Source organism: Mus musculus, chromosome 19 (assembly GCF_000001635.26).
Source record: "Mus musculus strain C57BL/6J chromosome 19, GRCm38.p6 C57BL/6J".
Lineage (NCBI taxonomy): Eukaryota > Metazoa > Chordata > Mammalia > Rodentia > Muridae > Mus > Mus musculus.
Genome location: NC_000085.6, coordinates 23945457 through 23958015, shown reverse-complemented (window position 1 = coordinate 23958015; position 12559 = coordinate 23945457). Strand labels below are relative to the sequence as shown.

The window sequence follows — 12559 nt, the reverse complement described above, 5'->3', positions numbered from 1 at the left end:
ATCCCTTCCCCCTGGGGGACCAGTCACAGGACAGTAGAGTATAGTATAGAATAGAGTTTATTCAGGGCGTGGGAAGGAGAGTTAAGAGGGCAGCAGAGGCAGAGAGCAAGAGTAGAGGAGTAGAGGGCCCCCATGAGCACGTGGAGAGAGGGGGGAGGGGGAGGGGACAGAGGAGGGAGCAAGAAGGCAAGAGACAAAGAGGGCAAGAGACCAAGAGAGGGAGGAGTGGGGCAAGCAGCCCCTTTGATAGTGGGTCAGGCCCACTTGACTGTTGCCAGGTAACTGTGGGGAGGCGCATACCTGGCTATTGCCAGTTAACTGTGGGGTGGAGTTTAGACAGAATGCTAATAATAGGTCCTCCTGCGCTAACAGTTTTTTGACGTCCCTTTCAGCTGCAAACATTGTTAGTACTAGACACACAGGCCTCACAAGATGAACGCGCTCAATGAGGTCAAGTGACCGAAGAGCAGATAAAGTAGGACTTTTAGAAGAGTAAACCTGGACACTATGCCCCTCCTTAGATTTGGGAACAAAACACCCATGGAAGGAGTTACAGAGACGGAGTTTGGAGCTGAGATGAAAGGATGGACCATGTAGAGACTGCCATAGCCAGGGATCCACCCCATAATCAGCATCCAAACGCTGACACCATTGCATACACTAGCAAGATTTTATTGAAAGGACGCAGATGTAGCTGTCTCTTGTGAGACTATGCCGGGGCCCAGCAAACACAGAAGTGGATGCTCACAGTCAGCTAATGGATGGATCATAGGGCTCCCAATGGAGGAGCTAGAGAAAGTAGCCAAGGAGCTAAAGGGATCTGCAACCCTATAGGTGGAACAACATTATGAGCTAACCAGTACCCCGGAGCTCTTGACTCTAGCTGCATATATATCAAAAGATGGCCTAGTCGGCCATCACTGGAAAGAGAGGCCCATTGGACTTGCAAACTTTATATGCCCCAGTACAGGGGAATACCAGGGCCAAAAAGGGGGAGTGGGTGGGCAGGGGAGTGGGGGTGGGTGGATATGGGGGACTTTTGGTATAGCATTGGAAATGTAAATGAGTTAAATACCTAATAAAAAATGGAAAAAAAAAAAAAAAAAGAGTAAACCTAGCGATTCTGCAAGCCTCGCGGTGGCTTGGGGGCAGTGCTGGGTGAAGGGGTGGAGCTTCCCAGGGGCGGGACTTGATGCGGGGCGGGGCTTGCCCAACTAAAGCTAGCGGCTCAGAACAGGCTCATTCAGGTTCCCTCTGGTGAGCCTCCAGTTGTGGAGCCTTGTCTTTTGAGCAAATACAGAGATCAGGAAGGTAGCTCCTGCTTCTCTCCCTGTCGGGTAAGGAAACCGAAGTATCTCCTTTGTCTTTAAGACCCCACTAAAGAACGTGGTGCTACCCAGCTTAGGTGGCCCCTTTCCCTAGCGATGAGGGTGAGTGTTGTGGAGGATAGCTCAGCTGGCAGCGAGGAAGAGAGAGGGCCAATGCGAGGCTGGGCCTCTTGGTGAGGAGGGTGCAGCCCGGGCCATGGAGATTCTCTTTGTAGGATTAGCCTGCCAGGGCCTCTGTGTGTGTGTGTGTGTGTGTGTGTGTGTGTGTGTGTGTGTATCTCATGCAACTCCGGTCAATAGCATAGGTAGGCCAGGTGAGCCAGGAAGAGTGGTCTGTGACCTTTACAAGAGAACGAACTTGTGTCATCTCACACGAGGGAGAGAGGGGGATGAGGGGGGAAAGAAGACTAGCAGGAAGCAGATTCCTGTTGTAGCTCTCATCCTTATCTCAGTTCTCAGACGGAGGAGCGCCTGTGTTGTTTCTTCAGAGGTGACTGGGTAGAGTGTTTTTAACACTGGTGACGGGCAGGGGGAGGATCCAGCATAGGCAGGGCCACTGGGGCAGTAACTGATTTCTTAAACCTTAGGGTCTTGGGCTATAAAGGAGAAGCGGCCTTTGCCTCCTGCAGGTGTTGTAGAGATTAAACTATCTATAGCACTTTGATAGGGATCTGGCCCAGATGCCTTGGCCTAGAACCAGCTGAGACTCATCGTTTGTACGTGTTAAATCTATCTCTCCACTCGACCTAGCAGGCTGCGATGGGGCACTCTGCTCTATGTGATGGGAGAAGAGGCTCTGCCAGGGTTTAGATTTAGTCGACCCCCAAAGTGGAAGTAAGGAAGCTTTGGGCTGGTATTGCGGGCCTCCGGTATGGCTGGGTGGAGGAGGAGACTAAAGAGCCACAGCGGAGTGAAGGTGATCTGGCCAGGGCACACCTACCTCCAGGAGGGGACAGTCTTGGAGGAATGCGATTGGCTGTTGAGTTACTTCCTTCTAGAGCAGGTGGTTAAAAAGCGAGGACACCCATGGGCTTGGCCGCTTCTGCAGGCCACTGGCTCGCTTTCTGCTTTTCCACAGGGGCCTCTGGACAGGACAGTGGTATGAGGCTGCTCGGATCTTCTAGAATTGTGAGTCAAGTGATTTTCTTTTGAAGTGATTGTCCATCTTTGTTCTCATAATTTAAAAAATGACATTAATATATTATTATTATTATTATTATTATTATTATTATTATTATTAACTGAAATTCTCAGAAAAAAAGACTCTACCAGGCTGACTGACTGATTACAACTTTGTGTTTGTGGAGAGCTGAGATGTTAACAGAGCCCAGATCAAACTATGTTGGGGTTCTTTTTAGCTTTCCTTACTAGCAATCTATGGCACCCATCTCTGTGTCTGGCCTAGATCCTTGGGACTGTCCCATGAACCCTTTTAGGATTTAACACATCACCGCTTTCTACCAATGCTAAGGAACGCGTCAGATTCCGCCCATGCATTTGAAAAGTGCGTGGATCTATAGTTCTCATTTGTTCTATAATTATGAAGACTCCATGAAACTGTTACCACATTGATCCTGGCATTTGATAGCTGCATTCCTAGGTTATGATAGCTCACATCTGGTTCTAAAGCAGTGATTCTCAACTTTCCTAAGGCTGTGACCCTTTAATAAACATAAAATTATCTTTATTGCTACCTCATAACTGTAATTTTGCAACTGTTGTGAATATAAATATGTAAATATGTAAAAATAATAATGTAAATATCTGACAGGCAGGATATCTGCTATGGGACCCCTGTGAAAGTCCTTCAAATCCCAGAGACGGTCATTATCCACAGGTTGAGAACCACTGCTCTTGAATAAATTCTCTCTTCCCTTTGAGATTAGAGCTCAACTTCTGTATTAGTCAGGGTTGTCTAGAGTCACAGAACTTATAGGTCATCTCTATATAGTAAAGGAATTTGTTGATGACTTACAGTCTGCAGTTTGACTCCCAACAGTGGTCAGCAGCAGCTGTGAATGGAAGTTCAAGGATCTAGCAGTTGCTCAGTCCCACAAGGCAAGCAGGCGAAGGATAGAGAGAGAGTCGTCCTTCTTCCAGTGTTTCGGGTTGACAGTTACCCTGTGATGTTTTGATGTAGAGGTATCAATAAGAAAAACAACTTCTGGGATATCCTAGATTTAATTACTGAAGGCCAGAGGGTGAAGAGAAGATACAAAGGGGTTGATTAGTAGTAAACTACAGGCTGAAAGGCACAAAGGGCCTGCTTCAGCAGCAACCATTTCTCTTCCTATGTGTTACTGCAAGATGAAGGTCACAGGGAAGAGCCACACCTATGGGCTGGTGACCTGTGGGCTGGTGACCTGTCACAGAGCTTCCCCTTCTGGGAGCCCCCCTTTGTGGATCAGCAATAAACCCTCTGATTAGTAGCACATGGGGATGATATATTCATTTCTCAGAGTTTATTAAAAACTCTGCTGGTAGTTAGGGGACCCTGTTTTTCTGGCTGCTACCTGAGCTATTCAAAAGATGCCTTGAGAGGCCTGTGGTAACGACTCAGTGAGTGAGAGAGCTTGCGAGTGAGTGTGAGACCCAAGCTCTTTTCTAGCACTGTGACCTTTTGAGTTTGGGATATGATCCAACAGTGGGGATGCTGGACCACAAGACAAAAATGATACATTTTAGTTATTTATTTTAGTTCTTAAGGAATTTGCAGGTACTGACACTAATTTGCATTTCTTTTTTTCTTCTCATTCTCTATGTAAAGTGCCAGCATTCACTCCTGTGTCCTTTGCCACTGGGCATTCCACATGGAGCAAGTTCACCTCGATTGTGGCTTTGAGTCGCTCTCCTTGACCATCAGTGTTTCCCATGGTGCCACGCACCATGTGTCACGTGTTTGCTCTTTTTTCTTTTCCTTTTTTTTTTTTTTTTTGAGAAGAATCTGTTTAGGTTTGTTCCCATTTGTTCCCATTTATAAGAATGTTATTATGATTGCTATTGATCTCCTTACATATTCTAAAATCACTCTCTTGTTAGATGCACAGTTTGAAAATATTCCTCTCATGTTTTTAGGTTGTTTCTTCATTCTTTTGTCTCCTTCACTGGTGTAGAAGGTTTTCAGTTCAATGTTAGTTCATTTGTCTTTTTTTATTTTTTTAATTTCCTATGTTTTCTTATTTGGTTCTTGGTCATCCTGGATTCCTAACACATTTCCCCTCTGTCTTCTTCCAGTCCTTTTTATGTGGTAAGAGATGGAAGCCCAGTTTCACTCCCCTGCATGGTCTAGCCTGCTCTGCTGTGCTCTGGGCTCATATTTTATATCAGTAGCATGTTTCAGTTCTTACAGCTTTGTAGTGTGCTGTCAAGTTAGGTGACATGGTGAGGAAGCTTATGTTCTTTGGTCTCAAGTTTGCTTCATTAATGTTTTTTTGATTTGTTTAGCACTTAGTTGGCACTTCCAAATGTATCATAGGGTCTTTTTCTAGATATGGGAAGGAAATCATTGCAATTTTGGTTGGTGTTGCCCTGGATCTGTAGATTAATTGGTATAAACATTTGAACCAGAATCAAGTCTTTAACGGCACAGACATGGATATCTCTCTGTGTATCTGTGTGGCATCTCAGTTCATTTTTTTCAGTGTTTTATAGCTTGCATTATGGAGATCTTCTCTCCTGGGTAACATTTTTAGAGACTGTTTTCGGTTTCAGTCATTTCATAGTTGCTATGTAGAAGCACTCCTGATTCCAGCCTGTTCTGTGTCTTGCTCGACAATCCTGTGGAGCTCACTTATTAAATGTTGTTGGGGTTTTTTGTTGTTGTTGTTATGATTATTATTTTTCTGAGTCTTTGGAGTTGTCTATATAATATAAGCTCACATCATTTATCTCTTCTGCTTTTTTATTTCTCTGCTTCAGTCTTGGAAAGTTGTACATGGGCAGGAATTTGTCCCTCTTTTTTTTTTTTTTAATCAATTTTTTTGTTCATAGTCTCTCATGTTTTGATACTTTGAGTTGTATCTCTTTCCTGTCTCTGTTTTTGTGTTTGGTTCTTTTGTTTTTTCCTTCAGAAAGTGTTGTTTGTTTTTGGAAAGACCAACTTTTTTATTTGCTAATGGTTCATATTTTTTTCTTTAATTTCTCCTCTGGTCTTTATTTTTTTTTTTCTATTAATTCTGGGGTTCAGCCTTGCCTCTTTCTTTCTTTCTTTCTTTCTTTCTTTCTTTCTTTCTTTCTTTCTTTCTTTCTTTCTTTCTTCTTTCTTTCTCTCTTTCAGGTACAAGGAATGATACGTTTCTTACTTAAGAAACTTGTTTCTTTTATCCCCTTATATCTTTTCTTTTCCTCCCTCCCTCCCTCCATCCTTCTACACCCTCTCCCTCCCTCCCTCCCTCCCTCCCTCCCTCCCTCCCTCCCTCCCTCCCTCCCTCCCTTCTTCCATCCATCTCTCTTTCCCTCCCTCCAGTTTTTATTCCTTTTCTTTGTCCCATAGGTTAGAATTGTTATGTTTCTGTTATAATTTAAAGATATTTTTAAAATTCTTTACTTCTTGTTATCTATGAGTTTGTTGCTTAATTTCCATGTATCTGTAGTTCTCAAAGAGTATATTAAACTTTCTTTATAGTTTATTACAATGTAATTGGCAGAGATGTGTGGGGTTATGAGAATCACTGTGGTCTATCATTGTACATATGGCTTCTTGTAAAGAATGGTCCATGTGCTGTTGAAAATGTATATCTACAGCAGCCAGTCGGAATGTTTGACCTGCTAGGTGTGGAATGCAGGTTCTCTCTACCTATACTTTGTTGATTTTTTCTGCTTGGATGCCGTGTCCGTTGTGGAAAGTAGGATGTTAAAGTAACTTAATTAGCGTTGCATTGTGGTCTCTCTATTAATGTTATTTTTATATTCTTCAGTGATGGGTGGGTATATCTCTATAATCATCCTTTTCTCTTGTTAAATTGATGTTTTTAATTTTTTTTTAAAAAATCACAAATAATAGCCTTCCTTGCCCCTTGTCACTGACTCTGGTTTGAGGTGGACATTTGCTGACCAAGAACAGCTGCTCACTTTCCTCTGGGTTCTGTTTCCACAGCATGGCTCTCTCTGCGGCGGTCACGTTTGTGTGACAAACTACTTAAGGGAGGAAATACTTCTTTCTTTTTTGGGGGGGGGTGGTTTGAGACAGGATTTCTCTGTGTAGCCCTGGCTGTCCTGGAACTCACTCTGTAGACCAGGCTGGCCTTGAACTCAGAAATCTGCCTGCCTCTGCCTACCGAGTGCTGGGATTAAAGGTGTGCGCCACCACCTCAACTCACAGTTTCAGAGGGATCGGTCAAGAGCTGTGTGCAGCAGAGAGCAGTTCACATCACCATGCCCCAGGAGGCAGGGAATGTGGGACACCTTCAGTCAGTGCTCAGCTGGATCTTTTGCTTTTCCACTGCATCCAGGCCTCCAACCATGGGACAATGGCATTCATGGTCAGGCTAGGTCTCCCCCACCTCAGTTAACCTGGAAGCATCCTCATAAATATACCCAGGTGTATGTCTTTCCAACCTCCTATGTGATTCTAGATCTATCTATGAGCACAATGAAAATGAGCTACCACACCTTCCTGTCACTGTCTGTCCTTTACATAGCATTAGAAGTGAATTTCTTGAGTTGGCTCTTAGGTTTTAACCCATCTGTTGATGCAGTAAGTGAGGGACAGGACCAAACTTACACTGTTATGGCATGGTGTGCTAGTGGTGTGCTAGCCATAGCTATAGTTAATGCAGGCTAGGCTACAAATTCCATAGAGCCTCCATTCTCTGCTAGGAGCCAGAGTGATCCAGAATTCATTCAGGAGCACTAGCTTGAATGGAGGGTCATTGGAATCTGCCTAGCTTGAAGTCCGCTGCTCAGTTTTGAATTCCAAGTCAATGGACTGTGCTTACTTCCCTGACCCCAGCAGCTGTAGTCTTTCCCTACATTCTACTTCCTGAGGCTATAGGAAGATGGTGGAAGTGGTCCATTGGCCACCAAGTCAATGCTCATGGCAACAGGATCAGGGCAGAGAGCATGGACTCTGTACCAAGGCTGGTAGTTGGTTTCAAATTTAAGAGTAGCATTCAAATGTTCTTTCCTTTCCACAAGTGGGGAAGCATCATTTCCATGTTATACCACTTGTCACTGGAGAAGCGATGACATAAGCAAGTCTTTGTCAACACATTTTTTTCATCATATGACAACGAGATCCTGTGATCTCTTATTCTGGCTTTGTTAGCTCTTGTAAAAGTGGTTTTAAGGTGATTAGAGCTGTTTAAGATGTTTCTGTGGGGAGACCACTATTGGGAGGTTTTAGCCCACTACCATCTTTTTAAGCTTTTCAACCTTAAGTAATTTGTTACAAAGATATAAAGCATGGTCCACCTCCCAGTGCTTCTGGCAGCTTTGATGCAGTCTCTTAAGGACCTGGGATTAGCTTTTCAGGAAAGGAGGAAGATGATGTCCTAATGAAGATTAGGACACAAGTGGAGCACCGGGTCTTCTGTGATGGGAGCCCTCTGCCCAACTCATGTCCAACAGCCACAAGAAAACCATGTTATCAGAATTTGAAAAGTTCAATGATAAAGAGTACTAGGTATTATAAAAGCCTTCTAGAACATTCTCACAGAGTCTTCAGGTTGGTCCTGAGGCACTGTTTTCCTCTTTGGCTCCAGCCCTCAGTGAAGACCTCTTCTGTCCCTTTTTTTTCTTGTTGGAGGAAGGATTAATTTCTGCTTCTCTTCCTTCCGTGATAATAAGATACAAAGTATGAAATTGAAAGGGCCCCTCCTCTCCCTTTTAGGGTGTTCTAAGGAGACTTAGAACACTGTGTGTGTGTGTGTGTGTGTGTGTGAGAGAGAGAGAGAGAGAGAGAGAGAGAGAGAGAGAGAGAGAGAGAGAGAGAGAGAGGCAAAGGCCACCCCACCAGTGTCACAAGATAAATAACTGGGTAGCTAGCAGTCTCCATAATCCTTAAAGCTGGAGGTGGCTTTCTGAGGATAAAACCCTCCCTCCCTGCACACAGAGCCCTGTTCCTCCCCGAAACAGTAAGACATCCAGAGCCAAGGGGTTGAAGTCCTTGTTTATTGTTGCAGCAATTCTTATACAGACATTAGCGTTCAGTTAAATAAGGAGATAGCACATTAAATACATCACAACCCCAAACCAGACAACTGCCGCCACGGCACAAAGAAGGGGAGGGTGGGCCAGGACCGGTGACCAGACTGTCAGAGGAAATACATTCAGTGGGTGTGCAGTATCAACATTCCAGGCTCACGTGTAGATATATTTTATTTATATATATTTATATTTATATATAGAGATCATTGAGTTTCGTGTATACAAAGAATGATATTGTTACAAATACAATACTATACTTCTCCCGATGTTTTACAGTAAGCGCTAATGTTACAGAACAGGGGTGTGGGTTCATACCCCAAGTGCTGTGCTAAGTATGTACAAGAGATTTCATTCCCACACAGTCATCACACACTGCCTTAGATGGAGGGAAGGTAAAATCAGGGTTTGTGTACTCAAGTGGACCCTAATCAGGGAGGGAGCAGACAGAGGTGAAACTCAAACTAACAGGTAGCCTGGTGAAGGTGAGGGTTAAAACATCAGCGAGAGGTGGCCCTTGGTTGTAAACATTGGTGACAGCTACACCAGTGGGTGGAGAGACCTGAGCAGGGCTCCGTGGGTGGGTTTTCATCAGTGTGCCAAGGGAACATAGGTGTGGGTGGGGCTGCAGGAGGAGGGAGGGGGAGCTATGGGGGAGGTAGTAGGTTACTCTGGACTCCCTGAAGGCCAATGTTGATGGGCGAAGTTCAGAAAGCAAACCCGTGTGCAGGGAGGTGGCAGCCTGCCTTGTGCTCTACTCCCCTCCACCCCCTGGAGCCTGCTGTGGGGAAGGGAAGGGATCGCTCAGGAAGTGGGCTACTGCCATGGATCTGTGAGCCTTCCCTTCTCTCAGGAACTCAAGGCTGATGGTGGCTCCCTGAAAAGCTCCCCAGGAGGAAGCAGAGGCAGAATGGGTTCTAGTGCAACCTCATTGGACTGGGGGAGGGGGGAGGCGGGGAGTGTGTGTGTGGATCTGGGAGCCTGCCCCAAAGCCAAGTCACCAGCGCGTTCCAGCTGAGTGGGCAGAGTGGCTTTGTGCCTTGCAGTTCGAGGAAGGCGGCTCTGTGGGTAGTCGGCCCCATTAGTGAGAGCGATGAGATATTTACATATGTAACTGTGTATATGAAGATGCCAGACAAGACCTGACCCCAAGTTTAACCATTCAGTCTGATGCTAGCAGAGGAAGAACACGCTTCAGCAGGGGGCCTGGACCAGGGGACAGCTTTTCCCTCTGGGAGGGAGGACCCTCCCTTAACACAAAAGACTAAGTAATCCTTACAATGATGCTAAACTATTAGTTCCCTAGGAGAGCTTTGCAAGAGAAGCTTTGCTTTTGAGCCCCTCTTAAAGCTTCCAGGCTTCCTGTGCAAGGAGAATGGAAAGCATTCTCTTTCCTCTTTCCCTGGGGTGAAGAGACTTCATTGTGATGACTGGGCGTGATGACTGGTGGGGTCTGCCCCTGACGGGTCCCAGGTTAGCCTCCGAGGTCCTGCTTCTGCCTTCCTGTCCAGACGGACATAAGCCTGTCAAGGGACTTTACCAAGGTTCCCAATGCCAGAGATGGCAGCAATAATGTCCCTCTTTGTCCTACCCATCATCTCTGGCAGAGGAGAGATGGACCACAGCCTTCAGTGTGTGGTGATGTTAGATACCTGACAGATCACTTATTTCAGATATAAAGAAAACCCAAGGCTTGTCCCCTGGTCTCCACATTTGCTGGGGTCTGACCTTGGGCCTGGCCATGCAGGAGCATTCTGTTAAGACACCCTTAAAATCAAGTCCCGATGGCCCGGCTTCTGTGGTCCTAACTCCACATAGCTCTCGCAGCAGCAGGCCCGGTCCTTCTCAGGCAGCTATCTGGACAGCCGGAGGCCTCATATCACTGAGGCTTTTTGTGCTAGAGTCAAACTGAGGGCTCACGGCAGATCCCAGCAAGCACCGGGCTTTCCCAAATCTCTCCAGACATTTCATGAAGTCAGAGAACCCAGGGGTTGGCTGTTTCCCACCCTGGCTGAAGCCCCTTATTCCATCTCTTGTTCTATTCACATCTCTCCCTCCCCCAGACCCCTCTCTTCCCTCCATAAATCCATCCTTCCCAACACTGCTCACTGAACTCCCATTTCCAAAGATACAATATAAATATCCCAGATGCAGAGAACAGGGATTATATTCATACTACAAAATATATTAGTTTTTTTTCCCCCCTGTCTCTACTGAGGTCATCAATGAAACAAAACAAAAAACAAAAACAAGAACAAAAACAAAAACAAAAACAAAAACTAGCCACATCCCACATGGAAACAAACTGCTCTTTGGACCAAGAATAAGTGGAAGCTGGCTCAGAATGATATTATTAAAACACATGGACTAGACTGAGACGTGATCCACAACGTGAGGCAACTGATGGAGGCACCAAGCCCTCCATACTAGCTGCAAACTCCCAGATCTACAAGGCAGTAGGGCGCGTTTCGGGAGCACAGCTGGGGATTCTAGGCCCACCACCAAGTGTTAAGTCTGCCCGATTTAGTGGCTTATCTGTTCTAGCCTTTATAATATCACATCCTCACTAGTAGCTGTGAATGGGCCCAGGCTGGCTTAGCCTTGGGGCAGGGAAGCAGGACACTAGGGCACTCACATCACAGTTTGACCCTCAAGAACCTCCAGTGTGTACATGGGGTGGGGGGAGTCTTAGAGGGAACTCTGAGCCAACTGTGATAGAGAAGGCCAGGACAGTGTCTTTTTTAGGACAAGGCTGGCTGCTTTCTGCCTATGTCAACCTGCTAGGGGAAGGGATCTTCCAGAGAGGAGCTGGGGGTTCTCCACAGGGTCTGTGGTGCTAGGTTTTTAGCCTGCTTCAAAGCAGGTAGAGGGCAAATGTGACAGTGTGCAGGGCTCATGTGTGTGTGTGTGTGTGTGGTACATGTAAGAGCTTGTGCAGTAAGTACATTAGGAGGGTAATACCTGCCTGTGGCTATTCTCCAATTTGTAACCTTGGACAATCTAGGGACCTCGGAGGCCCTGTGATTTGCCAGGATCTCTGTGGTGTCACAGCAGCCCTATCCAGGGTGTCACTTCCTCATTTCTCAACAGTTAGGCCTGCATTAGCACACACATACATTGCAACTAAAAGAAACCATGGGAGAGATTTAAAAGTGGCTCAGAAATTCTGGGCAGAAATAATGTACAGGGCCCCCAATGACATAGCAGGCAGCGAACATCCTTAAAGATGTGGGCTTTAAGGATGTTCAACGCTGTCATCTGTTGCCAACTCCTTTCCTATCAAGTGAGGTGAGGAGGGCAGAGAGATCAGCCACTGAGTTTTAAGCACTGCTCAGTCACCTCCACGCTGCCTCTGGGAACTTCCTCAGGGAAGTATGTGTCTCCCGGGGAGGGATGGTACCTCCGTGGGCATCCCCCAAAGGCCCTCCACCATGATCCCAGGGAGATATTAGCTGCTCTCCACCCTCAAGAGGGCACACACAAAACTTCCCTGGTATTAAGGAAGGAACAGAAAAGAAAAAAAAGAAAGAAAGAAAGAAAGAAAGAAAAAAACCAAACAAACTGGAGAGAGACAGAGAGCAAAGAGGTCCTTGCTGATTCTTCTCTTCCCGTGTAAGACCAAATGTTGGGCGCCAGAGGGGAATGTCTCAGTGGACACACGGGTGCAGCACAAAAAACACAACCACGGTGAGGAGAGTCCTCCATGCATGCCGCTACGCCATGCCACGCCACGCCACACCACGCCACATCACGGAGATTCTGCTCAGATGTAAACGGGCTGCTCCTGGGCCGTCAGCAGTCGGTACATGGCTGCTGGCATTGTCTTCATGTGGATCTGAGGGCAGAAAGCCACGTTAGCTGGGGCTGGGGGTAGGACCTCTCACTATATACGGTTTCCAAGACTGCCTACCCTCGGCTCTGGGACCTGGTTTTGGGAGACTGAAGCCCACGGGCTTTCTAGAAAGTTGCGGTGACTCTAAATGGTAAGACGATATGGGTAAGGCTTAGTTTTCCAGTTAAAGGCTCCAGCTTTTAAGGCCATTTGGAAAATAAGGAAGGGACCATGGGAAGACGGACTCTGGCTTCTG

The 12559-nt window shown here is 46.1% G+C and overlaps 1 protein-coding gene across 6 annotated transcripts in view; it reads right to left on the bottom strand.

The window, feature by feature from the left end:
• Positions 1–8417: 8417 nt before the first annotated feature.
• Positions 8418–12559, bottom strand: part of Apba1 (amyloid beta (A4) precursor protein binding, family A, member 1) — a 190793-nt gene continuing 186651 nt past the window's right edge. For 2 of the 6 annotated variants that reach the window (XM_030250968.1, XM_030250967.1), the window contains exon 13: positions 11011–12306. In XM_030250968.1, coding sequence (XP_030106828.1) covers positions 12235–12306 — 72 coding nt within the window. In that variant the 3' untranslated portion in view covers positions 11011–12234. Of the gene's footprint in view, positions 12307–12559 lie in introns of all 6 variants that reach the window. The other 4 variants (XM_006527140.4, XM_030250969.1, XM_006527139.4 and 1 more) reach the window with 3 other exon arrangements.